Genomic DNA, 27,979 nt, shown 5'->3' with positions numbered 1-27,979 from the left:
ATTTATTAGACATCAGCTAAAACAGAACTTGAATTTAGAAGCCAAGTGTTGTTTAGGCTATCAGATGTAGTTGCATAAAGCAAGAATGAGTGCAGAGTTGAATAATATATTTTTAAATATTTTTCAACAATGTGGTACTTAATTTGCTTTAAAAAAATTATCTATTAGCCAGGCGTGGTGGCGCATGCCTTTAATCCCAGCACTTAGGAGACAGAGTTCGAGGCCACTCTGATACTACATAGTGAGTTCAGGTCAGACCCTACCTTGAAAAACCAAAAAAGAAAAAAAAATATTTCTTTATTTTCTATTTTAATTGAAAGTGGTGAAGTCAATGAAAAAGGCTAGATGAAACAACATGCTATCTAAAAGTCCATGAATTTGAAATTAACAGCCCCTTTACTAACTAAATGAGGCTACTATTCCCTATGCTGGAATGCTCCACCAGAAAAGTCTTTTTTTAATTTTTTTAAAATTTATTTGAGAACGAGAGAAAGAGGCAGATAGATAGAATGGGCATTTCAGGGCTCCCAGCCACTGCAAACAAACTCCAAATGCATGCACCTCCTGATGTATCTGTCCTTTGTGGGTCCTGTGGAATCGAACCTGGCTTCTTTGGCTTTGCAGGCAAGTGCCTTAAGTGTTAAGCCATCTCTCCAGCCCACAATCTCCTTCTTAGTAGATGGTGCCTGAGGATCAGTGAAGGTCTGTTGACACATAGTATTAACACCATCCAGATGTCAGATAGAGTAATGAATTAAGTTGGGATCAAGCAGTTCTAGGTTCCTGGTGACTATGATCATTGTGTTATTTCTATAGAGCTGGAGGAAGTTGATTCCTACATGCAGAACTTCACTGGGTCATGAAGGCTTATGACAGGATTCATTATATGCCAACCTCTAAGCATTTGGTAGAAAAGCTAGACTTTTGTCATGTTAAAAGCATACTGGTGCTTGCTTCAGCAGCACATGTAGTAAAACTGGAATGATACAGAGAAGAATAGCATGGATGACACACATATCTGTGAAGTGTTCCATATTTCTTGTCTCTCTCAAATAAAAAGTGTATTAAATATGCATTTTAATGCATTATTAGTAAAGTGCCACATATGATCACCATTCTAATTCTTCACCCGAGAAATTTAAAACCTACAGAAAAGTTGAAAAACTGGCACAGTGATAACCTGAAGGTACATGCCTTTTGACTGTAAGATTATAAATACTGAAAGTTTTTTTTCTTCCTGACCTTTCCTTTCAGAAAAATATCCTAAAGTGAGTGTGATTATATTAAACTCATGATTAAACTGACAATATATGCTTTTCTTGAAGGGCCTTTATTATTCCTACTTCAAGACCATTATCGATGCACCTTCATTTTTGGAAGGGTTGTGGATGGTTATGAACGACAGGCTTACTGAATACCCACTGGTCATAAACACAGTGAAACGCTTCCATCTTTACCCAGAGGTGAGGAAGATCCTGAGTCAAAAATGCTTGTAGACTTACTGTTTTTAAATCTGTCAGTTGTAGATTATATATACTACCAAAAGTTTCTCTTATAAATTTAAGGCATCTAGAATCTGTGGTCACATGTCAAAGAATGAACTTAATAGGGGAATAATTAGCAAGGTACTGGACTACCTTAGTGAGGAGTGTCATGAGAGCTAGAAAGGCTTCTGATGGGATGGTGCCCTACCTGTGAGACCATGGACACAAGAGTAATGAATAAACTTGAGAGACAGTGAAAGTGATGAGAAGAGCATTTACCTTAAAGTTCTAGAAGTTAGAGAGGTTTTATTGGTATTTTGGCAAGAAATCTATGAATATTTTCTATGGTTAGCCTTATTAAATATGATTATTTTGAGGTAGGGTCTTGCTCTATCCCAGGCTGACCTGGAATTCACTATGTATTTGCAGGCTGGCCTCGAACTCTCAGTGTTCCTCCTATGTTGGCTTTCCTGAGTGCTGAGGTTAAAGGTGTATGCCACCATGCCTGGCCTTTCTGTGTATTTTTAAAGCTTTAAAATTATTAACTTCTAATAATTTCAAATGTTTAAAATCACATAAAATAATTATGATAATATATGCATAGATATGATGAACTATCAAGAATAAATGAACACTGACATTTTGTCCTATTTGCCATATGCATTTTGAAATAAGCAGAATATCTTTGCTGTGCTTCCAATTCTGTTTGTTCTCTATTTTGCCACAGTTCCCTTAGCATAAATTTGATGTGCATATTCATCTAATTCCTATTTTCAAGGGTTGTTTCCTCTATTTTGAAGTCCACATAAATGATGTCGTGCTGAGCATGCCACTGAGTTTTTCCCAAGGCATTGTATTTTTGAATTCTATGCCTATGCATATGTTTCTTTTATTTTAAGTTCTTTAATAATTTCAAATTTTATTTAAACATTCCATATGTCAATTATATTTAAGCATGTCCATACACCAATTACATGGAGTTACAGGTAGTTATAAAATGCACATTGTTTTATGTGTTCTCTGTGTACCTCGTGATACTTTCTCCAGGATGTGCTTTATCAACATTGCCACAAACTGCTAAATTGATCTAAAAATAAAAAGCAAAACAGTTCTCACACCACTGAGTAGAAAACTTCCTCTCTCCATCATATCTTTAGTAGGTCTCAAATGATCAGATCTTCTGATTTTTGCTCTTCTCAAGAATTACATATGCTGTCACGTTTGTTTAGCACTGCTCTCTTATCGACTTGTTGACATAATTAATATGATTTGTGTATTAATGCCTAAGAGTATATGCTAAGCATCTGCTCTCATTCTGTTTTATGATGTAAATTTTCAGGGTTTCACGTAGCCCAGGTTATGCAACGTTCAAGACTGGCCTTGAGCTGATCCTCCTGTCTCTGCCTTCCAGGTGCTGGAATAGCAGGCTCTTCTTTTTCTTTTTATTTAATAAACGTTGGAGCATACTTTAAAGGCCATAAAATGCAGTCATTTTGAGAGTGCAGTTCTTTGGGTTTTGACAACTATAGGAAAACTATAGGAAACTATATAATTACCACAACAGTTGCAAAAACATTTTCTTATGGCAAAGGGTTGCTCTGTACTTAATTCTAACAGTTATCTTTTGCCGTATTGAATTGTCTTGGTACATTTGTTTAAAACTGACAATATTACATGTGCATCCTGTTCTGGGCCCTGTTGTTCTGTTGCTGAGCTGTTGATTTCTGTGCCTGCACACTACTTTCGTGATCATTGCAGACTGATCGTAAAATTTGAAGATATTCTCCGAGTTAGTTTTTCCTTCTCAAAATTGCACCTTTATAAAAATGTTAGCTGTTAGTTTCTCTGAAAATAATTTTCTAGAATTTTGATTAAGATCACACTGGAGTTATACATGTATTTAAGAAGAATTGCCTTTTTTTAAATTTACTGCTTAGTTATTTGCATACCAAATAATAGGTTTCCTCATACCATTTTTATAATACTTAGTTTTGGTTGATTCTCCCCCAACTCACTCTGCTCTTCTCCCCCATGTCCTTGTCCCCTGGCCCAGCTGTACTCCTTCATCCTGTTCCCCTTCCACTTACATCCCACTACCCTTTCTCTATCTTTCCCTTAAAGCATCTTTTTTCTCCTCTCATTGGCTCCTTTCCAGTTTCCTTTCCACTACTCATACCTGTGCTCACGTAAGTACACACATGTAACAAGGATCCACACATGAGAGAGAACATGTAAGGTTTTGTAATTTTGAGCCTGAGATACATACTCTTGATATATTTTCCAGTTCCATCCATTTCCTGCAAATTTCATGATTTTTTTTCTTTACAGCTGTATAAAAATTTCATTGTATACATATACCACGTTTTCATTATCCATTCATAGGCTGATGGGCATCAAATCTGGTTCCATTTCCTAGCTAGTGTGAATAGTACAGCAATAAACACGGATATGCAAGTGCCTCCTCTGTGGTAGGATTTATAGTCCTTAGGGTAAATGCCCAGGAATAGCAGAGCTGAGTCATATGATAGTTTTTTTAAAATTTTTGTTTATTTATTTATTTATTTGAGAGCCACAGACAGAGAGAGAAAGAGGCAGAGAGAGAGAGAGAGAATGGGTGCGCCAGGGCCTCCAGCCACTGCAAATGAACTCCAGACGAGTACACCCCCTTGTGCATCTGGCTAACGTGGGTCCTGGAGAATCAAGCCTCGAACTGGGGCCCTTAGGCTTCACAGGCAAGTGTTTAACCACTAAGCCATCTCTCCAGCCCTAGTTTCGTTTACTTGAATTTGAGAAACCTCCAGACTAATTTCCTTAGTGGCTACACCAGTTCATACTCTCACCAGTAGTCAGTAAGGGTTTTCTTTCCCCACATCCTCACCAGCGTTTATTGTCATTTGTTTCCTTGGTGATAGTCATTCTGGTTGGGATGAGATAGAATCTCAAAGTAGTTTTAATTTGCATTTCCCCAGTAGCTAAGAATATTTTAACACATTAGAAAGTATTTCTTAGCCATTTGTGTTTCTTCTTTTGAGAACTCTGTTCATTTTATTAGCCCATTTTTGATTGACAGTTTGAGGGCTTTACTTTTTAGTGTTTAAATTTTCTTTTATCCACTTTGGTAACATTCTTGTCTAGGTCTTGAATTAAATTCCTTGTCTCTTTTTTTGAGTCTTCTATTTGGTCATTGATCTTTTTTTATTTTTTTAAATGTTTTATTTATTTTTATTTGAGACAGAGAGAGAGAGAGAGGGACAGAGAGAGAGAGAATGGGCACCCCAGGGCCTCTAGCCACTGCAAACAAACTCCAGATGCGTGGTCCACCATGTGCATCTGGTTTACATGGGACCTGGAGAATCAAACCTGGGTCCTTAGGCTTTGCAGACAAGTGCCTTAATGGTTAAGCCATCTCTCCAGCCCTCATTGATCCTTTGTTAAATGAGATATTCTGAAGTATTTTTCTGGTATTTTGACTATCTAGTCATCTTTGTTTTCCAGCTTTGATAAGCTGTAAGCTTGTAGGGGTGTCATAGTAGAATGTTTTCTCGTGCTTTTAAAAATAGACTTCTTTGTGGTGTTTTGCAGATCTGTGGAGGGCATTTATCCTCCATTTTGTAGTTTTCCTTCCTGTTCCCAGTGTTTCTTGTTTGTTCTCTCCTATGAGTCCTTAGACTTTTGTTCCTTCAACATCACACATTGACCACAGTAACAACTATGATAGTCTGACAGTGCCAGCTACAGGGAGGATCCTGCCATCTTCACTTCTTACAGGAAGAAGTACTAATGTTTGGGTTGGGAAAATATAGTTTATAATTGTTTCTTAGAGTTAAATGTGCCAATATTCAAGTAGAGAAGGTGGTAAGAGAAAGCAGTGAATTACAGTGAGAAGGAAAATATGTGGGTTAGAGAAATGGAAAGAGGAGAATGTAATGTGCATTAGGTTTGGAGAAAAGAAGGACAGACATATTTTCCAGTAAGACACATATTGCAACTTACCAATTGAACACAAAGTACTATGTAATATGAAAAAATTAAGAATTAAAAAATTTAAAGACACATTTGTATGTAAAATAGAAAATAAAGGTTAAAAATTAGGATTGGGCAGATAGCTTGGTGGTTAAAAGGCACTTGCTTGAAAGTCTGCTGACCACATTTCAGTTCCCCAGCACCCACACAATGCCAGATGCACAAAGATGGAAGCATCATTTGTAGTGGCAGGAGGCCCTGATCTCCTCTCTCCATTCCTTTCTTCTTATCTCCCCATTCTGTCCTCTCACAAATGAATAAATTAAAGCATTTTCAAAATTAAAAAAAATTAAAGATAAGGGCTGGAGGGATGGCATAGCAGTTAAGGCATTTGTCTACAAAGCCAAAGAACCCAGGTTCGATTCCTCAGGACCCACATAAGTCGGATGCACAAGGTGGCACATGCATCCGGAGTTCGTTTGCAGTGGCTAGAGGCCCTTGTGTGCCCATTCTCCCTCCCTGTCTCCATCCCCCCTCTTTCTCTGTCAAATAAATAAATAAATAAAAATAAAGGATAAAAAATTTGAAGATTAAAAATATGCAAACACAAACAGGAAATAACATGACACATGGTGTTCTCAGTGAGTGCTTTTCCTGGATGAGGGCCACCCTTTGTGTTTACCTCAGTTCTGTCCATCAGGGCACTGCACCAAGTCCCAGCTCAGACTTACTGTGACCTATATAGCTTTGCCCTGTTACGACGGAGCTTGGCGAGCTGAGAACCTCAGCCTCAAACTTCCTTACCACACTTCTGCTGCTGTCTCCACAACATGTGCAACTTGGAGTCTGTGGTTCCGATCTAGATGCCGTAATGTATTCCACATTCTGCCACATTGTGTTGTGGGCTTCCAGTGGATCTCTTTCTCCAGGGGCAGAAGCAGGATACAAAGATGACTAGCTTTAGGGCCCCTCACCCCCTTACTCTGGAGCTGTGGGGGGGGGGTTGCTAAGCTTCCCTCCTTTGCTGGTGAATTCAGGCAAGCTGGGTTCTATTTCTTCAGAGCTCCGAGCTCTTCCTACACTCTGGTCCCACAGTCCCTTATTCTCAATGACTGCTTGCTGCTCAGAGTAGGGACAGAGGATCATGGACTAAGGAAGTTTCTCAACTCCAGATACCTAGACCACTCCACTAACACTTATCTGAGGTTTCTGTGGTCCAGTTTCCTACTCTGCGGGGGGAGGGGGTGGTGGTGGTGGAGACATTTTATTTATTTATTTTATTGAAAACTTCCATAATTGTAAACAATATCCCATGGTAATTCCCTCCCTCCCCCGACTTTCCTCTTTGAAACTCCACTCTCCATCGTATCCCTTCCCCCTCTCAAATAGTCTCTCTTTTATTTTGATGTCGTGATCTTTTCCTCCTCTTATGATGGTCTTGTATACATAGTGTCAGGCAGTTTCCTCTTTGATGATTGAATCCAGCCTCTGATTTGGGTTTCCTGCGTCACCAACAGTCTCTCCTTGGCTCTCACAAGCCCAGGTGCTCTTCCCCAGCAGAATGCAGTTCTTGCAGGTGGTGTTTTGTATGATTGCCCTGTCTGGCTTCTTTGTGGAAGAAATCCCACTTAGCTGCATTTCTGCTTTCTGTGTCTCTTGCTTTATTTCTCTATTGGTGGCGATTTATCTTTATGTTATGCACAAACTCATGGCCTCACAGACACTCTTTCTCAATATGCCACCTTCCTAGGACACCCCAAGAATTGACATCCTAATTACATCGAATTATATAATCCACTATCACGGCATACACCTCATTTTGTCATTTTTATATCAGTAATTTTTTTATTCTTCGATGTACACAGTTATCCTTTAGTTCTTTTCTTGAAGCTATTGCAAATTGTATTCTTTCAAACTTTTCCACTTCTTTCTTGCTTTTCAAAGTCAGTTTGGGATATTGACTTTTGTGCGTGCATTTTAATTTCTAGATTATTGTGGATTTTCTGTGTATAAGATGACATTTTCTACAAATAATTGAATAATTGAAGAAATGTTACTTCTTGCTTTCCAGTATATGTACCTTAAACATTTAAAAATACTTTCAATGAGGCATGATTGACATATCATGTATAAAGCATGCAGTTTGATAGGTTTGACACATACACCACCTGTGAGAATATCACCACAATTAAGGCAATGACCTCAACCCTCATCCCAGGGTCTCCCTTGTGCTCCTTGCTCTCCTTCCTGTGCACAGTCCACCTTTTGAACCCACTGATAAACCTAGCTATCATTGTATTGTCCCTTAGCTGCCATGGCTACTGGACCAATGTAATACCTATTCCACGATGGCAGTGGAGTGATCAAGTCATACCTGGAGGAACAAAGCCCTACAAATAGTAACTCTCCACACATGCAGCTTCAGGAAGCACATTTAAACCACAGCAGTGCCCGCTAGCACTTCTGGGTCACCAGCCTCTTCAACGCCAAGAAAATGAGGCAAAAAAGAAGCCTCAGGGAACTCCATGACCAGTAGTTCTTTGGTTCCCAACTCTGCTGCTGTCTCTCCACTGTTTGAATATTGTATGTTTAGTTTCATGTGTAATTCTAATGGATTTTATTTATTCATGAAGGGAATAATTGGAAAAAAGTAAATCTATTCTAGTATCCCCAAAGCAAATATTTGTGATTATTTTCATCTTTACTCAAGTCAAATCACTTTCTATGTTCCTGTATGATTTCTTTATCAATCCATTTGAAGGCTTCCCTAGATATCTTTGTGTTTTTGATTTCCACAAGTTTTAAAATATACTTGGTAATTGTTACCGTCATGTAATGTAGTCATGGCTAGGAAGAGAGAAGCCGATTTCTGCCCCACTTTCTCAGAATCCCAGGTTACTTCTCAGAGCTGTTGCTCTGTTTTGACTTCCTCTGATGGTTGTCACTGAGACTTCAGTGTAAATAGGTGCACAAATAAAAGAAACAAAAGCCCACATCCTTGTACCTTCGACTTCGGTTCATGTTGATTTACTCTGCATTAAAAGATTTGGCCTATTACTTGCTCCATTTCTTTCGTTTAATAATTACTTTTAATTTTGACCTTTCAATTATATAATAAAACCTCTCTTCTTGTGTGAATAATTTCCAACAGAATAATTTCAAAGATATAAGTTGAAATTTCTTGTTGTGTATGTGTGTGTGTGTGGTTTTGGATATGTGTAGGTGTGGATGTGTTTGCAAGTGTGCAGATTGTGTGCATGTTTTGGAGAACTGAAGTTCACGTCAGGTGTCTTGCTTGATCATTTTCCACCTTATTTAATGAGTCATGGTCTCTCCCTTGAACTGAGGGCTTTTCAGTTCTGCTAGTCTAATGAGCTTGTCCTGGGAGTCCACTTGGACTACATGTGGGACACCAAGCATGTCTGACATTTTTGTGGGTCCTTACACTTGCACAGCAAACAAGGTACCTACTCACCTACTCCTCTCCCCCATTACTAGATTTTTTTTTTCGAGGTAGAGTCTCACTCTAGCCCAGGCTGACTGGAATTCACTATGGAGTCTCAGGGTGGCCTCAAACTCACAGCGATCCTCCTACCTCTGCCTCCCGAGTGCTGGGATTAAAGGCGTGAGCCACCACGCCTGACTCCATTACTTGATTTTTAAGAAACACACTTTATTTCTTCTTTTCTGTTATATAAAACAAGTACAATGTAGTAAATTTGTTTTGTTAATGATAGCATTATAAAGGACAGGTAACAAGGACTTCTTCTGAGTCATATTTTCATCTGGATACTGACAATTCAGTGTAGCATGTCAAGTTTTTTTGTATTCACATAGTTAATATCTGAAAGTGAAACATATAGTTTAGAACAACACATATTAAACAGATTAAAAATACTTAATACTTTCTACATGCCAGTACCTTATATATAGTTCCTTTTACCCCTTCCTCTTTCAAAGTGGTTAGTATTAAGCATGCCTGAAAGTTGAGCTGAAGTTCAGTGGCTAACACATTACTTGGGGCCATGGGAACTATAATGTGCAGAGTCAGAATTTGAATTTGATTCTGCCTTAAAGCCATGTGATCCCTACTATATTAAAGTGCACTTCAGAGACGAGTATGCAACACTAAATTGAGCACATATATTGAATGTGTTACTTTTGTGTAGGCATGATAAATTCATAAGAATAGAAATGGCGAATTTTAGCAGAATGTCTATTTTTTCAATAAAGTGATAAAACAGTAAAACTATAGTTATTGTACAAAGAGAAAGGTTTATAATGTTGTTTTTCTGTTACCATAACATCCAAAATATGTCCGTGTTCTGTAATACTAAGTAACTGAGGTTATGGACATGATGAAAGCATGGCTGCCAGGTGAAAGTGCGGTTCTAGGTGCTTTGACTTTCCCTTTTCAACTCTGCATACTTTTACTTTTCCCTACAGTGGTCTATTATTATTATTTATATTATATTATTACATTATTATATTATATTTTATTCAAAACCTTATGAAATTTTTATTTTTTTATTTACTTTGATTGGTCTTTTGAGGTAGTGTCTCAATCTAGCCCAGGCTGACCTGGAATTCACTATGTAGTTTCAGGGTGGCCTCGATCTCACGGCAATCCTCCTACCTCTGCCTCCCAAGTGCTGGGATTAAAGGCATGTGCCACCACACCTGGCTCAAGTTTTTATTTTTTTAAAATATCCCACTTTCAAACATTTGGCTTGTTTGCATATTATCCTGGCTTTATTTCCCTCCCTTGCTACTAAAGTGGATTCAAGTTGAAAAGAATTGGTTAATTAAATATTCTGCAAGTTCAGTTTTTTAATATTAATTATGAGCTTTATTGTATCAGTAATATTATGATTATTGGCCATGTTCCGTTGGGTTATACTCTTATATCCTCTCTCATCCACTCTAATAGGAATGTTTATGCCATTTCATTCTAGAGCTTAAAGTAATGCATATATTTTAATAAATAAACCCAAATCTAAATAAAGTTATTAAACATTTCTGTATATCTTTCTACTTTAATTTGCATAATAGTTTAGTTGTATACTTTTATATTTAGTTTTTTAGCTACAGAATTTACTACTATATGTAAATATTATTTATAACATAACTCTAATATAATTATATACAATTCTAAAATGACTATTTTCAAATGAGATGATTAAAATAAATTTGTTCAGGACAATCATCATAAAGTTGTGTGTTGGAAAAATTGTCATGATGACCAGCACATATTTTATTTCATTTTCTCTTTTCTTTAATCTTTTGTAGGTAGTCATAGCCTACTGGTATCGCACATTCACTGGAATAATGAATTTTTTGGGGATAGAAACAAAGACCTGTTGGAACGTCACCAGAGTAGAGCCTCTTAATGAAGTTCAGAGCTGTGAAGGCAGGTTTCCTCCAATGCTGCCTGCTGGGTTGTCATTGGTGTTTGCACACTTCTTTGATGTGCTGATTCATTTTAAGAATTATTGTAAACTACTGTGATTATTTCTTTTCTTTAAGATATTCTATCAGTGATTTGCCTTAATGAGTATTTTATATGTGGTGTTCAAAGAAAGCTATGTACTTAATAAGTTGAGTGTAAATGAGGAATTTAATTGGAGTACTAATACACCTCAGTGTAAGACACTCAAGCAGAAGCTTTCCACTTGAGATTGGAAGAGCAGGAAAATGTTTGGGCAACTTCAATCTATTAGAGATAGATTAAACAGTCAGATATACACTTGTACTAGTTAATGTATTAATTTAGCTATGCGTACATCTGAATAGTTTGCATTTAGAAATATTGCTTTACCATTGGTTCACAATCCATGAAGATCTAATGAAACTGTTCCTGTGTGTCCTCTACATTGGTATCTTTGTCTAAGAACCACTTTTGGAGTGATGGAACAGTTCAGGACCAATAATCACCCCTTCTTGTTTAAGAGGGTTACAGTCCAGCACGTCTACAGCCTAGTATGGTCGTGCTGACCCTTGAGACTTGTTCAGAACCACATTGGGCTACTTGTATGATAGTCACACAGGTTTTTTTTATTTCTTCAGATTTTTACATAGCATAAGCATTCTATGTGCATTTTATATACATTTTATAGTCTTGTTTAAAATAACATTTAACTCTTGAAAAGAAACAAAATTTGTATTTCCCTTACAATCTATTAATTCTCTTAAATGATATTGGTAAAATCCAAAATCATATTGGTAGAGGATGCTAATGGAGCCATTATACTTTGTTTTATAACATAACGGGAAGGAGAAAGTGCCTCATAAAACCTGAGAGGACAACTCGCTTGTCTCGGTATACCCTCTCCCGAGGGACGAAAAGCATCACCGTGTACAAATACCTGGGTGGTATATATATTAAGTCCTCAGTAAGCAGTAGCCTAAGCAGTAAGCACTTGAGGCACAACGAAGCACTGAAGGATGCTGGACCTTTTTCTCACAGATTTTCTACTATCAGCAAGCAGGCTGTTAGCAGTTAAAGCCATGGTGGATGTGACAGTGCTCCCGAGACAAGAGAGAGCTGAGAGACTAGACTGGCATGGGCAGAGAAGAAACTATGATGGGAAATGACGCTAGGAATGCAAGCAAGTGGAGATTATGGTGTGCCACGTGCTAACTAAGTGTTTATGCTTTTCTCTAGAAGAACCTTAACACATCCACACTTTGTAGTTCTATGAAACAGACATTAGTTATGGATATAGGTAGGTTCCATGAGGCCAGATAGGGGAGGGGCCGTGGTGCTCTCACCCAGCAATGGCAGGAAAGGTAACTGCGCATGCCTGGATTTCAGAGGCATTTTGGAAGTAAAATATTTGGGAGACAGGCAAGAGAGTGAAGAGTTATATAAGTGGTTTGGTTTCTCACTTGAATGGCGGGAAAAATGAGAAGTTGTGGGTAGTGAAGAGGCTTGCAGAGCAGGCTGAAAGGAGCCACAAGAGAAGTGGGTAGGATATCACGGGCCAGTATGATGGACCTTGACTCAAAACCACCTGGAGCTGAATAACTTTGGGCAAGTTCCTCAAGTTCACTGTATTCTGTTTTCTCAACTATAAAGAAATTCATACCTATTAATCTCATGAATTTTTTTTCTGAGAATTATGAACAGTGATTATAAAACATACACAAAGTGCTACAGATACAAACATATCTGTGGGATATATTAGCATTTGGTCTGTGCATCCTAATGGGTGAACCAGCCAGATCACCTCATAGACCAAAGCTGTTGCTGGAGGTCAGGAACTGAATGTCATTCATCTGAGAGCTTAGATGAGAACAGGAATGGCTACAAGCCAGTCCTAGCAACACTGCCTAAAGTAATGTGAAGCCCAGTACTTTGCGAGGGTGCAGGAGCCCTTCACTGGGGAAAAGGATCCATGTAACTGCATGTTTATTGTAGCATTGGGGTGGGTGTTCGGCGGCATAGCACGTGCCTGCAGGTGTGAGGCCCTGGCTTTGATACCTAGCACCCGAAACCAAACAACTTTATGTGAAAGTAACAATGATTAGAGCTTTAAGCAGAGCAAACAGGGATGAAAATGCTCCTGGCAAATTCATGCGCTCTTGATTACAAAACACTGGTACAAATGTTCGCAATCACTTAAAGCCATTTGTTCATTAAATATTGAATAATCTGTCTTTTCAAAGGATTGGGAGACCCGGCTTGTTTTTACGTTGGCGTGATTTTTATTTTAAATGGATTAATGATGGGATTGTTCTTCATATATGGTACATACTTGAGGTAAGAATACTAAATTTAAAAAAAGTACAGTGAACTTATTAAGGGTGTTTAATATTTGTTGGCTAAATGAAAAAGAAAACGAGATCAGTTAATTCATAGTGGGGAATTCTGTAGAATTATTTGATTGTTTTCACAAATCTTAACAATATAATATAACCAGAAACCGGAGGTGCCATTGAGTGGACATCATAAAGGCCTCCAGTTTATCCTTTTGGTAAATTTTGAAAGCTAATTAAGATGTATTAACAAACATTTTAATTAAAATGCCTCTAGTTCATGTGTAAAATTATCACATTAGAGGCATCTCTGGTTGCTATTCAAAGCATATGATTTATAATTTTATTTTTTTGATGTGATGTTAAGAAAGCTGTCTAAAATATCCTACATATCACACATAAGTGTGTTACATATAAGGGGACCACAATTTTGTTGGCAGTACCAGTGTGCCAGTCTCGGGTGGTCAGGTTAATTATGACAACCATGTGCTTTGCCCCCATCCTTCACTGCTAGCTTTTGATGGCAAAAGTGAAAGTAAAGTCAGCTTTGGTTATACCAAGGAATGACTTTGCCTTTGCCACAGAGGGACAGAGTCCGCTGCCCCTTCTCTGTTTCTTTCTGACTTTACTTGGATGTGTTGCCTGGAGCTATAGACTACCTTGTGGTGATGAGGGAACATTCCCAGGAACAGCCAATACGTCTGGCCTAGTCTGTGAAGTGGTCCTTGATGCAGACACCTGTATGGCAGCTTTTGATGATATTTTTCCAGTATCTGTGAAATACACACTCTTCTAGGCAGCCCACAGAACTTTCTCTAAAACAGATCGCATTTTAGTCCATAAAATAAGTGTCAGCCAATACACAAGTAGAGAAAATGCAAGCAGGTAAATGAAGAATCAAAATATTTTTGCATCTATTTGAAAATGAAACCAAAAATCAATACTATGAGAAAGTAGAGAAATTATACAAATATATGCACATTGAACAACACACTCTTGAAAGATCAGTAGGCTCTTAGAGAAATCAGTGAGGAAATTTAAAAATTCATAGACTGAAACAAAACTGGAACCATGAGAGCCAGAACTTCTGGGACACAGCACAGGCCGTTATGAAAGGAAGGTTTATAGCGCCCAATACGAAGCCTGAACATTTGAAAGTCTGAAGAGATGAGGTCAACAGAACTCTAGTCACACTGCCTAAAGGAGGGGAAATATCCAACTGAATGATTTCTGTGACACTTGCAACTGGCCCAAATTAAATCAAGAGGCTTTGCACAACCTAAGCAGTTGTGTAATGTAGAATGAGCAGCAAGACAGCGACAACAGTAAACACCACGGCTAGTCAGAATCACTGCCAAGTCCGACAACGCCTGCCAAGAAGAGCCTAGAACCGGTGCTGTGTAACTCAGGAAGCCAGTATGGTTGCGGCACATGGCCATGCCTACTGCTTCAGTAATCCCCCTACGTAAGAATTGGAGTCGCTGGGCTTGGTGGCTCACACCTTTAATCCCAGCACTCGGGAGGCAGAGGCAGGAGCATCGCCATGAATTCGAGGCCACCTTGAGACTACATAGTGAGTTCCAGGTCAGCCTGAGCTAGAGTGAAACCCTACCTCAAAAACCAAAAAAAAAGTGTTACAAAATGAAATTTTTCAGCCATATAGAAAAAATGAAAACATGTCATTTTAGGACAATGGCTGCAACTGCAAGTCATTACATTAAGTGAGATAACCACACTCAGAAAAATATTCCATGCTTTCTCTTATATGCAGAAACTATACACACATAAATATGCACACATAACGCACACATGTGGGTGTGTGCATAGTTATGTATGTGTGTCATGAAACCAGAAACCTTGAAAGGGAAGGGAGAGATGGTATGGGAACTCGAAGTTAGGGAGCATGCTGGAATACACGTGACAAGAAAGCAGGACTAGCGGAGGAAGAAAGGAACCGGTTGGAGGGGGTTAGGAGCATGAGGGAGGACAGTGTGGGGGAGGAAATGAATGAAAAAAATGCAGTGACCCACACATATATAGATGTCATGATCAAACATTCACGTTACATGGAAATCTAAAAATGTGGTAAAAAAGAAAATATGGTGTATGCATATATATGCAATGAGCCTTTATTCAGTCATAAGGAAGAATAAAATTATGTCATTTTCAGGGAAATAGATAGAACTGGAAAATATCATATTGAACAAGACAAACTAGACTGTCAATGACAATATCACATGTTTTCTCTCACATACAGAATCTAGATTAAGAAAACATGGGATACTATTTCTGTAGAGAAAGGAGACTAATGGAAGATGGGATGTTGGAACAAGAACAGGTAGTGGGAGGCTGAGGAGATGGCTCAGTGAGTAAAGCAAGCCTGAAGACCTGTGTTGGAAGTTCCAGAGCCAACATGGAGGTAGCTACAGTAGCAAGTGTCTGTAACGTCAGCTCTCAGGCAGAGGCAGGAGACTCTCTGGAAGCCTACAGGCTACCTAGCCCAGTATACAGAGGTGAATCACAGGAGACCCTGCCTAAACAAGGTGTGGGGCAAGGACCAGCACCTGAGGTTGTCCTCTGACTTCCCCATGTACACCAAGCATGAACAGACCTGTCCCCCCTCCACACATGCACACACACACACACACACACACACACACACACAATAAGAAGAGAAGTCAGTGGGGGAAATACAGGCACATATAGCATGTTTCTCCAATGCAGAATCTAGATTTACATAGGCATAAAAGATTACATAATAGATACAGAGATTGTATGTATGGTATATAATAAACACTTGCACATGGAAGGCATGAAAGCAGAAGCACCGTGGTGGGTAAGAGGGGACTAGCAGAAGAAGTGGAGGGAGGGACCGGAGACTGTAACTGAATGAATATGAGCAAAGTGAAACCTTATAGGTAGATGAAAATGTCTCATACTGAGACCCATTATTTTGTATGCTTACTCAGAAGCATGCCTAAAATAAAAAATAAAGTGCAGTGACATGCTTTTCCTTCTGATCAATATGAGGAAGTTTAGAACACATTTAAGACATTTCTCACACATTTTGAGTTTTCACCATAGCTTATTCTGCTGTTACCACTACACAGTGGCTAATATTTTTGTCATTCCTCCTTTACCTCTCAAATGTGGTTTAACCACTATATTACCTGTTGCCATAATTTGTCTTGCTTCCAACAACTTCCTTACTGTTATTGCTTCCTCTGTACAGTGCATCTTTGAACACCCTTTTGTGAAGTTTTGTTTATGGTCAGCTTTTGTTTTTTAAAACTCCTTTCTTCCCCTCCATTCAGTCCACCAACCTTTATCATACTCCAGTCTGGGGATGCAGTGATAACACACACGGAAAAGTCTGCTGACAGGGTGCTTACAGTGTGTTGGCTGGGGAAGCAAGGCCCGGAGGAATGTGTAGGGAAACATGGAAACACCGCATGGGTGAACGCGACCGTCTGTTTCTCCTTCACAGTCATTGAACAATAACTGTTACTCTCTGATGGTTACTAGCCATCCTGGATCTGATTTACGTATCATGAAATGTTGCTTCCTTCAGGCTTAAAGAATATTCATAGTCAGGCAGTTCTAAGTTACTGCTGCATGAATGTATGTTTCAGTCTCTTAAGCCTAATTTCAAAAGACAAAAATTAGGCTCCATTTAGATTATTGAAAGAATTTGTTGCAGACAAGTGATGACTTGTTTGGTTAAACTTATTTTATGTTTGCATTTTTTAATTTAGAAAAAAAATTCATGAAATAAATTATAAAATTTAGATAAATGTACATTCAGTATCCCTGCACAATGAAGATTAAAACACCAGCTGCTCAGGTACTTTGGAAATGTTCACTGCTATGTGGCTTAGTACTCCTGTTTTAAATATAGAAAGCCATCATTTTAATTTTGAGTTTATTTCATGGAAAACCCTGTATGTTGCATGAATATGATTGTGTATTTTTTATTTTTTTTTTACAGTGGAAGTCAATTAGGAGGTCTAGTTACAGTAATGTGCTACTTTTTCAACCATGGAGAGGTGTGTTTTCTAGAAAATAATCTGTAAGAAATAGAGGGACTATATGTGAACAAGGAAATATAATTATTAAAAATACATGGTTTGCATATTTGTGACTGCAGTATTTTAAAGAACTTTATGTTGTAAGTTGATATGTTAATTGTATTGATATAAAATATTAACTCATTACAATTTAAAATATGTAAAGTGGCTGTCCTCTAGGAAATATTTACATATGTATATTCTGCAGAAGAATGAGAATATATTACTTTATAATATCATTTCATTTGCTATGAAACTTGTTGGGGGTATCTTTTAGTTTCATCATGTAAATTCTGAGACTGAAATGTAGAAACACTAGGTTACTTTAACCAACATTCCTTTTTCATTCAGCACTACACATTAAAGCTGGATTTTTCTGTTTTACATCTGCCTGCTTCTCAAGCCTCACTTCTCTCTCTTTTTGAAATAAATACTTAACTGTTTCTTTGAAACAGCATCTCACTATGTAGCCCAGGATGGCTTCAAACTGTTAATCCTCCTGCCTTAGTCTGCTAAATGCTGGGTTAAAAGCAACAGCATGAGCCATTATGCCTGCCTCTGAACTGTTGCTTTTTTTCTTGTGGGAGGAACACTTAACATGATATCTGTTCTCTTAACAGATTTTTAGTTGTGTAACTCAGTATTATTATCAAAACCGTATACAGGTGATCTTTAGAACTTACCCAGTTTTTTCCCCCAATGGAAACTTTATGCCATTGTTCTTTTGCAAAGAGGAATTGGCACTGGGCTGGAAGGCATGCACATAGTCAAGACATCACTACCCACCATGTGCGTCTTTCTGTCATGTCAGGATTCCTTTTCAGTAACACAAAATGATAGATTTGAAGTGTAATTAACTTAGTAATTTATCTCAAACAGATATATGCTCCTTAAAATGAGTTCATAGAAATTGATTTAGGATATAAACTGTGTTTGTACCTTATGCCAGACTCTACATTAGATGCTGAGTGTAAATGACAATGGAATAGAATCCAATTGCTAGCTTTTGGAGCAAAATGTATACTAAATATTGGCACAGGTAACATGGCGTAGAACTCTTTTCCCTGCTGCTTGTGGGTTGAGTCTTAAATCAAACAATAAGAAAATTATACTTAAAATGCTTTAAATGTATTATTTTTAATTCATTACTTTTTAGAGAGAGTGAGAGAAAAAGACAGAGAGAGGGAGAGAGAATTGGCACCCAAGGGCCTCAGCCACTATAGTCAAGCTCCAGATGTTTGTGCCACCTAGTGGGCATGTGCAACCTTGTGTGTCTAGCTTATGTGGGATTTGGAGAGTCAAACATGGGTCCTTAGGCTTTGCAGGCAAGTGCCTTAACCACTAAGCCATCTCTCCAGCCCTAAATATATTATGTTAACTGAATGAAATGGATGCTTTGTGAATAAACAATCTGTGAACATAAAGATATGACCTTCCATTTGAATATATCAGACATTGATGAATGAAGTGACTTTGCAATACATATTATAATTTCTCCTTCTGTCTCTGCCTGAGAGCCTCCTTAGTGGCTTATATAAATTTGGTTATTTAGAAGAGCAATAACTTTTTAATGGTTTTACAAATTAGAAATTGTAATACAAGGTAATAAGAATTTAGATTCTTCCTATAATTTTAGAATTTTTGATATAAAATACATGTATATTAGAAGTAGTCTTAAAGCATATATTAAAACTTAATGAATATTTTTATTATGTGCACCACATTAGTGATTCTCAATACTTCCAGTTTTTAAAAACTTACAGTTAACTCCTCTAAAGATACATTTCATTCATTCAGAGTCCATCTTACCAACTTGAATTTGTGTATGACTCTTGATATTTGCAAATGCCATATGTGATATTTGTTAAGAAGCTTTCCTGGACAGTTTATATATCTTTAAGCCCTGGATGCCAGGGTCATGCCTGCAGGGATATGGTGTGGCTCTGAGCCAGACATTTTGACAGCTCCATCCCTATCACTTTGGCCTTAAGACATCCCTGTTTATGACTGCATGTATCTCTCACTTGTTTCTGGCCTTCACAATATATCATGCTCTACTTATTGGTTGTGTATCAGAGAGCTTCAACATACCAGAAGTTGGACTGGAGGGGTGGCTTAGTGGTTAAGATACTTGCCTGTGAAGCCTAAAGACCCAGGTTCAGTTCCCCAGTACATACATAAAGCCAGATGCACAGAGTGGTGCATGCACAGTCTGTTTGCAGTGGCTAGAGGCCCTGGTATGCTTCCTGCTCCCCACCATCTCTGTCTCTCTCTCTGCTTGCAAATAAATCAATAAATAAAGTATTTTCTAGAAAATTGTGAAAATAAACCAATCTTTGATTTTTACATTAGTAATGTTTATTGTGTTGAAACATGATGTGAATTGATTGTTTCTTTGAATTCAGGCTACCCGTGTGATGTGGACACCTCCTCTCCGTGAAAGTTTTTCATATCCATTCCTTGTACTTCAAATGTATATTTTAACTATGATTCTCAGGTAATTTTACAGTTCCCTTCAGTCTGTTAATTTAGAATTACCAAATTTAGACTATGTTTTAGTTATTATTTAAAAATAATATAAAACTTAGAGTGTTAAATTAATCTCCTGTGAAAAGTTTAGGCTGTAGTTGCTAGATAGAATATTGTGTTGAGCTGGGTTTGCGGCTCACCTTTAATCCCAGCACCTAAGAGACTGAGGAAGGAGGATCGCGGTGAGTTAGAAGCCAGCCTGGGCTACATAGTGAGTTCTAGGTCATCCTGGGCTAGACTGAGACCCTGCCTCAAACCCTCACCTCCCCTAAAAGAATGTTATACTGTAATCAAAGTATGTGGCCACAGACTATTTCCAAGGATTCTGAGAAGCAGCCACTGACTCTTGTCAAAGCTTATGCACTCTGACACATTGTATTACAAATGATGATTTGGATGGAAAATTAAGATACATGCCAAGAAAAAGAGTTCCTTACACAAATAACTTTATAACTTGTAGGTGATGTAGCTAAGGAGAATTCATATGTATTCGTACATCAACATAGAGATTGACATCAATACATATTTAAAAGTGTGACTGGAAAACAGGGACTCTACCACATTCATCTGTTAAACCACAGAGCACGTAGCCACACTCCCTCGCAAATGATTAAGGGCTGATAGCTGATTAAATGGAAGTATGTAGTATATCCTGGGGTAACTAAAAAGCTTGAGAGCAGGCTTATGTTAGAGTTGAGTTTTGGAGACGGTTCCTTGTTTACATTTCTTTTTAAAAATATTTTTATGTATTTATTGGAGAGAGAGAGGCAGATATATAGACAGAATGGATGTGCCAGGGCATCCAACCACTGTAAACAAACTCCAGATGCATACACCCCTTGTGCATCTGGCTTATGTGGGTTCTGGAGAATCAAACCGGCATCTTTGGCTTTGTAAGGAAATGCCTTAACCACTAAGCCATCTCTCCAGTGCCCCACCCCTGTTCATATTTCTATATTTATTCAATACATTGTCTCCTCTGAAAAATTGTTGAAGGACTATACCTCTCCATCCCAGTTAAACTCCAGGAAGATGGTACTTATTTGTTCAAAGTAATATTAGTGTGGCCAGTCAGGTGGGTTCAGAGAATGAAATGTCCACCATAAAAGCATGTGCCATATTCTGTGCCTCAGCTGAAAGCAGTTTCGTTTGATAAAATACAGGATTGCCAAATACTTAACGACTGCTCCGTGATGTTACTAATGTGACGTTATTATCTAACGTGAGCATTAAACTTTTGCTCTTGAAAACTTGTGTGCTCTTACCCAAGCACTTGTCAAACTTAATAGAACCTTCTAAAAGAAGGACAATTCCTGCTTTGTTCTTTGCCTACATGTTGGCACTTCTGTTTTTATAGTCTAAAAGATGCTAGATAGACTCTTGTTGGGTAAAAGATGGTGGTTACCAGGGTTTCACTATTGCACTGTGGACATTTCTGACTTCAACTGCAATAATTTAACTATATTTGAAAATTATCTTTTAATTTGATGAGGGTTTTCCCTTATTTTCTTCCACATTTGTTAGCATATTCCTTCACCAGTACTGTGCTTTTCCCATCGTAGGACATTAGAACTATCTCAGTGCACACTGAAGAACATTTTGAGGTCACGGTTATGTCCTATTTTCTGACCATTAACTTGAGTATTAAAACCTTAGTGGCATGCGTATTTCATTTATAGTGAAATAAAGTTGCATAGTAAAATATTTTATTTAGTGACAGATTATACAGAATTGTTACTAAGTCTCCAATTTTGATTTTCTTATACTAAACATTTTTATGGTCAAAGCATTTTAAATTAGTTTTAGAAAACTGATTTTCAAAGTTAAATGTGTTAATAAAAGATAAAGGAACCGGGTAGATTTTGTCACTTTACAAGTATTATTTCTTTTGAGCTATTATCTATCTTTATGGTAAAACTCAATGGAATGGCTTTTTTAAATCAAGGACCTCAAACACTCGTGGACAACAGTATGCTGCCCTCTGTGCTTCCAATGTTGCTTTCATGCTTCCCTGGCAGTTTGCTCAGTTTATACTGTTTACACAGGTAAGATAGCTTCACACTAATGAAGTGAGATGCGATATATACTTGGCTGTATCTGTCGAAGGTTGCAGGGTTCCTCCTATCACTCTGCCTTGTCCTTCCTCCTCGATACCCCCTCTACTGAACCCTTTCGTCCCTCCAAGTCCCTACTATTTTTTACAACTTTCTATTCACCATAGGAACATATAGCATATTAATCATATTCCAGTTGGGTTATAATCTTATGTTTCGTCTCCCCACCCCCACCCCCCGAAGGACCTCCTCAGTGGAGGTCACCAGAACTCACTGTTGGGACGTGAATGCACCAGTCAGTCTTTGTGGGAAAGACAGGGTTTCAGGATACTCCTTCCCACCTTGTGACCCTTACGACCTTTCCAGACCTTTCCAACTCCCCTTTCTCAGCATTCCCTGAGCCTTGGGGGGGTGGGGGGCATGTAATAAGTTCTTTGATGTTGGAATCTCTGCAGCCTCTGATTTCCTGATTTGATGAGTTTTAAGTCTCAGTGTCTACCTCCATCACCCTGGAGGAGGTTCATGGGGGTAGATGTGCGAACAGCACCCATTTGATCTGCCACTTCCTCTGTAATGTCTCTTGAGCCCTGGCAGATGTGATATGAGAGAGCATGCTATGTTTGTCTTTCTGAGTCTATGTAATGTAACCTTGCTTAGTATGTTTTTTTTTTTTTCCATGACCATCCATTTTCCATCAAGATTTCATCATTTCAGTTTTCCTTACTGAATTCAGTTGTTTATGTACCGTATCACCTATTCATCGGAGATGGCCATCTTGGCTGATTCCATTTCTGCACTCTTATGAATAGAGCAGGAACAAACATGGCTGAGCAAGGGTCTCTGTAGTAAAGAGTGGTGTCTTTAGCGCATATGTCCAGGAGTGGTATAGCTGGGCCAAATGGTAGATCTGTTTTTAGATTTTTGAGGAGCACCCAAACAGTTTTCTTTGTTACATTTGGAGTTGATCTTTGTGCAAAGAGAGAGAAAAGGGTCTAAATTCAATCTTTTGCATGTGGTTATCCAATTTCCTCAGCATTTGACAAAAATGCCATCTTTTCTCCAGTGTGCATTTTTGGCTTCTCGGTCAAAAGTCAGGAAGCTGTAGTTACTAGAACTTATACCTGGATCTTTTTGATCATGGTATCTCCTGGCCAAGAAAGTGTATGCCTGCATCTTCTATTCCAGTCCACTGGTCTGTGTGTCAGTTTTTATGCCCGTTCCATGTTGTATTTGTTTGAGGCAAGGTCTCACTCTGGTCCAGGCTGACCTGGAATTAACTATGTAGTCTCAGGGTGGCCTTGAACCCACAGCAATCCTCCTACCTCCACCTCCTGTGTGCTGGGATTAAAGGCGTGAACCACCACACCCGCTCCATGCTGTTTTTATTACTGTGGCTTTGTAATACATCTTGAAATCGGGTATGGCGATACCACCAGTAGTATTCATTTTTACTGAGGATATTTTTGGGGTTCCTGGGCCTTTTGTGCTTTCATATAAATATTGAGACTATGTTTTCTTTCTCTGTCAGAAACTGTGCTGCAAGTTTTATAGTTTTTTATTGTTGTTTGTTTTGGGTTTTGTTTTTCACGGTAGGGTCTCACTCTAACCCAGACTGACCTGGAATTCACTATGTATTGTCAGAGTGGCCTCAAACTCACAGAGATCCTCCTACCTCTGCCTCCCAAGTGTTGGGATTAAAGGCATGCACCACCATGCCTGGTATAGTTTTTATTAGAATTATATTGAATCTGTATATTTCTTTTGGCAGGACAACCATTTTCATGATATTGATTCTTACGATCTATGAGTATCGTAGGTCTTTTCATCCCCCTGTGACTTTCCCAATTTCTTTTAGTGTTTTATTGTAGAAAACTTCCATTTCTTTGGTTAAGGGTATTCTAAGATATTTAATTTTTGTGGCTACTGCAAATGGGACTGCTTCCCTGACTCTTTTTTCATATGTTTGTCATTGGTATACTCAAAGGCTACTGATTTTTGTGTGTTGATTTTATATCCCAACACTTTGCTGAAAGATGTTTATCAGCTCAAGGAGTTTTTTTTTTTTTTTCTTTGATGGAGTCTTGGGCACTTATGTATCGAATCATATGATCTTCAAGTAAGTCTAGGTTGATTACTTCCTTTCCAATTTGTATCCCCTTTATTTCTCTCTTTTGTCTCATTGCTTGAGCTAAGACTTTAGGTACTATGTTAAATAATAGAAAGAGTGGGCACCCTATGTTGTTCCAGACCTTAGTGGGAATGCTTCAACTTTTTCTCCATTGAGGATGATATGGTATTTTTAAGTCTGTTACATATAGACCTTGATATGTTAAGGTATAATCCCCCCATCACTAGTTTCTCAAGTGTTTTAACCATGAAAGGATGTTGTATTTTATTGAAGGTGTTTTCTTCATCTATTAAAATTGTCATGTGATTTTTGTCCTTACGTCTATGTGATTATGATGCTTATCAGTTTCTGTGTGTTGAACCATCTGTGCTTCCCTTGGATGAAACCTACTTGATCGAAGTGGTTGATAATTTTGATGCATTCTTGCATTTTATTTGTACAAGTTTATTGAGAATTTTTTGTGCCTAAGTTCATCAGGGATGTTGGTCTGTAATATTCTTTTCTTGTATCTCTGTCGGACTTTGATATGACTACTATGCTATCTTCATAGGAGTCAGGGGGCATACCTTTCTTTTCAACTGTATGAAATAATGTGAGGGGAATTGGTTTAATTCCTCTATAAAGTTTAGTGGAGTTTGGAAGTGAATTCATTGGGGCCTAGACATGTTTTTTAATTTGGAAGGCTTTTAATTACTCTTAATCTCACTAGATATTATAGCTCTATTCAGGTAATGTATCTCTTCTGGTAGTTTTTGTAAGTGTTATAAGTCAAGAAATTTATCCATTTCTTCCAGATTTTCCTATTTTGTGGAATAAAACCTTTTGAAATATGTTCTAATGACTCCCCCAATTTCATTGGTATCTGTTGTAACATCTTTTTCATCTGCAATCTTAAATGATTAGAGTCTTTTTTCTGATCACTTTGGCCAGGGGCTTGTGGATCTTCATCTTTTTTTAAGAAATAGTTCTTAATTTCATCAATTTTTAAAAATTTTTTGTTCATTTATAGTTCATTGATTTTTACCTTGAACTTGATTATTTTTTTCCATCTGGTATTTTGGATTTGATTGTTCTTATTTTTCCAAGACCTTCAGAAGTATCATTATGTTATTTATTTGATATCTCTCTAATTTTATAATGTAGGCATTTAGAGCTATAAACTTCCCTTTTAGAACTGTCTTCATTATGTCCCATAAGTATGCTATGTTTTCATTGTCATTCAGTTTTAGGAATTTTTTATTTTCTTTGTGATTTCTTTTTTTAATATATTTTATTTATTTATTTGAGAGAGAGAGAAAGAGGCAGAGAGAGAGAGAAAGAAAGAGGGAGAGAATGTGTGCGAGAAGGCCTCCAGCCACTGAAAACTAACTCCAGATGCGTGTGCCCCTTTGTGTATCTGGCTTATTTGGGTGCTAGAGAATCAAACCGGGATCCTTTGGCTTTGCAGGCAATCACCCTAACCACTAAGTCATCTCACCTTTTTTGATTTCTTTTTTTTTTTAATTTTTATTTATTTATTTATTTGAGAGCGTCTGACACAGAGAGAAAGACAGATAGAGGGAGAGAGAGAGAATGGGCACGCCAGTGCTTCCAGCCTCTGCAAACGAACTCCAGACGCGTGCGCCCCCTTGTGCATCTGGCTAACGTGGGACCTGGGGAACCGAGCCTCGAACCAGGGGGTCCTTAGGCTTCACAGGCAAGCGTTTAACCGCCAAGCCATCTCTCCAGCCCTTTTTTTGATTTCTTAAGTGACTTTTCCTGTAACAAGTTTGTTGATCTATGATCTAGATTCTTCATAGATCTATTTCTGTAGTCTTTGTGATAATGTCTTATCTCATCCATGCCTGATTGGTTTTGATATGCATAGAGTTAAAGCTAAGTTGATACTTTTTCCAAAGAATCACAAATTTGCTTCCAACAGATAAATAAAGGCACTAACAATCTTGAGTTACTGTCCTAGACTCAGGTGATTGAAAGGTGGATTGCATTCTTTTGTTGGCCTCTCATTAAAGATAATTACCTGCAAAACCAAGTCAGAGCCTGAAAATGTATAAGGGAAATTCTTTCCTTGGGAAGTGCTTGATACACTGGTTTTCCCTCAGTGGCTTCTCAAGTAGTGGGTATAGAGTACATCATTACTCGAGTTCTGTCTTTGTAGTATGCTGTGCTTTCATTGTCATTCAGTTCTAGGACTTTTTTATTTCTTTTTTGATTTCTTAAGTGACTTACCATTGTTAAATAGTGCATTGTTCAATCTCCTGGAGTTCCTGTACTTTTGTTAGATCTCTAGCTTTACCATTGTAGTCAGATATAATACAGGGAGTTATGTCAATTTTTCTGAATTTGTGGATGCTTGCTTTCTGTCTCAGCATGTGACCTATTTTAGAGAAGGTTCCATGAGAAGCAGGTGTGTTCTGTAGCGTCTGGTTGAAATGTTCCATAGGTGTCTGCTAAGTCCATTTGACCTATGGTATTGTTTAGTTCCATTATTCCTCTTTGTAGATAATCTATCAATGATCTATCTGTTGACGGTAGTGGGATATTAAAGTCACCCACTATTATTGTATTGGGGTTTATGTCTGATTTATTGTCTAGAAGGGCAACAGGTGGCCATATGGTGTGGGAGGTGTGGAGCAGGAAGTGGGGACTGCCCCAAGTTGGCCTGATCTTCGGTTCACTGTCCATGGCAGATGGGCGGGGAGAGCACTCACTTGGATGCCGTACGGCCTACTCAGTACCTAGGCAACCTTTACCGGGACCAGAGAAGTGTGTGAAGGAGGACTGTGCAGTTGGGAAAGTGCCAAATGGGTTGATCCCCAGCCTGGCACGAGTAGATGGCCTGGAGTTGTACCAGTGTGACTGAATGGGCAAGGGGAGGTAAGGGAGGATACTCACAGGGAGGCCTACTCGACACTCCCACACTGTCCAGGTATGTCTGGGCTGGAGAGGACAAACTTTTTGTTGAGGGCCTAATCTAATTCTGAAAATTTGTTAATGTGTTTTACATTTCTAAAGTATTTCAAAATCAGAGGAAAAAAAAAAAAAGAATCTACAACAAGGGACAACATGTGACCTGTAGAACATATGAACTCTCTGGCTTTTCCTGTAACAAGTCTGCTGATCCATGATCTAGATTCTTCATAGATCTATTTCTGTAGTCTTTGTGGTAATGTCTTGTCTTCTCCATGCCTGATTGGTTTTGATATGTATAGAGTTAAGGCCACGTTGATACTTTTTCCAAATGAACGTAAATGTGCTTCCAACAGACAAATAAAGGCACTAACAACCTTGAGTCTTAGACTTAGAGGATTGAACGGTGGGTTGCATTCCTTTTGTTGGCCTCTCAAGTTTTGGTTCATTCTTAGAGATAATCAGCTGCAGCGCCAAGTCAGAGCCTGGAAATGCATGAGGCATCTTCATTCCTTGGGAAGAGCCTGATCTACTAGTTTCCCCTCCGTGGCTTCTCAAGTAGTGGGCATAGAATACATCGTTGCTTGAGTTTTATCTTTTTAGCAATCTATGTCTTTCATACATGCAGATATGTCTATAATTTTTGCACACATATATAATTTGTATACAGATATTTATTTTTGTAGATATCCCTATAATTCCTAGCTACTCCTCAGTTGGAGAATTGGTTAAAATTGCTTTGACTAACATTAGAAACATTTTCCATTTATGTTTACTTTGCCCATGAATAATGAAGTATTTGTTTCTACAGTATTTTTTCACTTTTGCATTTTTATGTTTTTTATTTCAGATAGCCTCATTATTTCCCATGTATGTTGTGGGATACATTGAGCCAAGCAAATTTCAGAAGATCATTTACATGAACATGGTAACATTTTAAGTGTTTATAAAGTCAAATATCAAAATAACTCATAGTTTGTAAAGCATAAATAATTCTGTTGGATGTGGTACTTCCTTTTGGTGGTATTTAATACTTATAATATTGAGGCATCTAGAGGGAAAACTGGAAATGTATGTACATTTTGT

General features: G+C 38.1%; 1 protein-coding gene and 1 pseudogene across 1 annotated transcript in view; both read left to right on the top strand.

Moving 5' to 3' along the window:
* Dpy19l2 (dpy-19 like 2) overlaps positions 1-27,979 on the top strand; it is a 78,182-nt gene that overhangs the window by 7,063 nt on the left and 43,140 nt on the right. Inside the window, exons 4-10 of the mRNA XM_045130084.1 lie at positions 1,326-1,463; positions 10,737-10,857; positions 13,116-13,209; positions 17,194-17,251; positions 19,678-19,769; positions 21,747-21,846; positions 27,744-27,821. Coding sequence (XP_044986019.1) covers positions 1,326-1,463; positions 10,737-10,857; positions 13,116-13,209; positions 17,194-17,251; positions 19,678-19,769; positions 21,747-21,846; positions 27,744-27,821 — 681 coding nt within the window. The remainder of the gene's footprint in view (positions 1-1,325; positions 1,464-10,736; positions 10,858-13,115; positions 13,210-17,193; positions 17,252-19,677; positions 19,770-21,746; positions 21,847-27,743; positions 27,822-27,979) is intronic.
* Positions 947-1,040, top strand: LOC123453424 (annotated as a pseudogene).

Source organism: Jaculus jaculus, chromosome 11 (genome assembly GCF_020740685.1).
Source record: "Jaculus jaculus isolate mJacJac1 chromosome 11, mJacJac1.mat.Y.cur, whole genome shotgun sequence".
In the NCBI taxonomy this organism is placed as follows: Eukaryota; Metazoa; Chordata; class Mammalia; order Rodentia; family Dipodidae; genus Jaculus; species Jaculus jaculus.
This window is presented reverse-complemented; position numbering and strand designations above follow the sequence as displayed.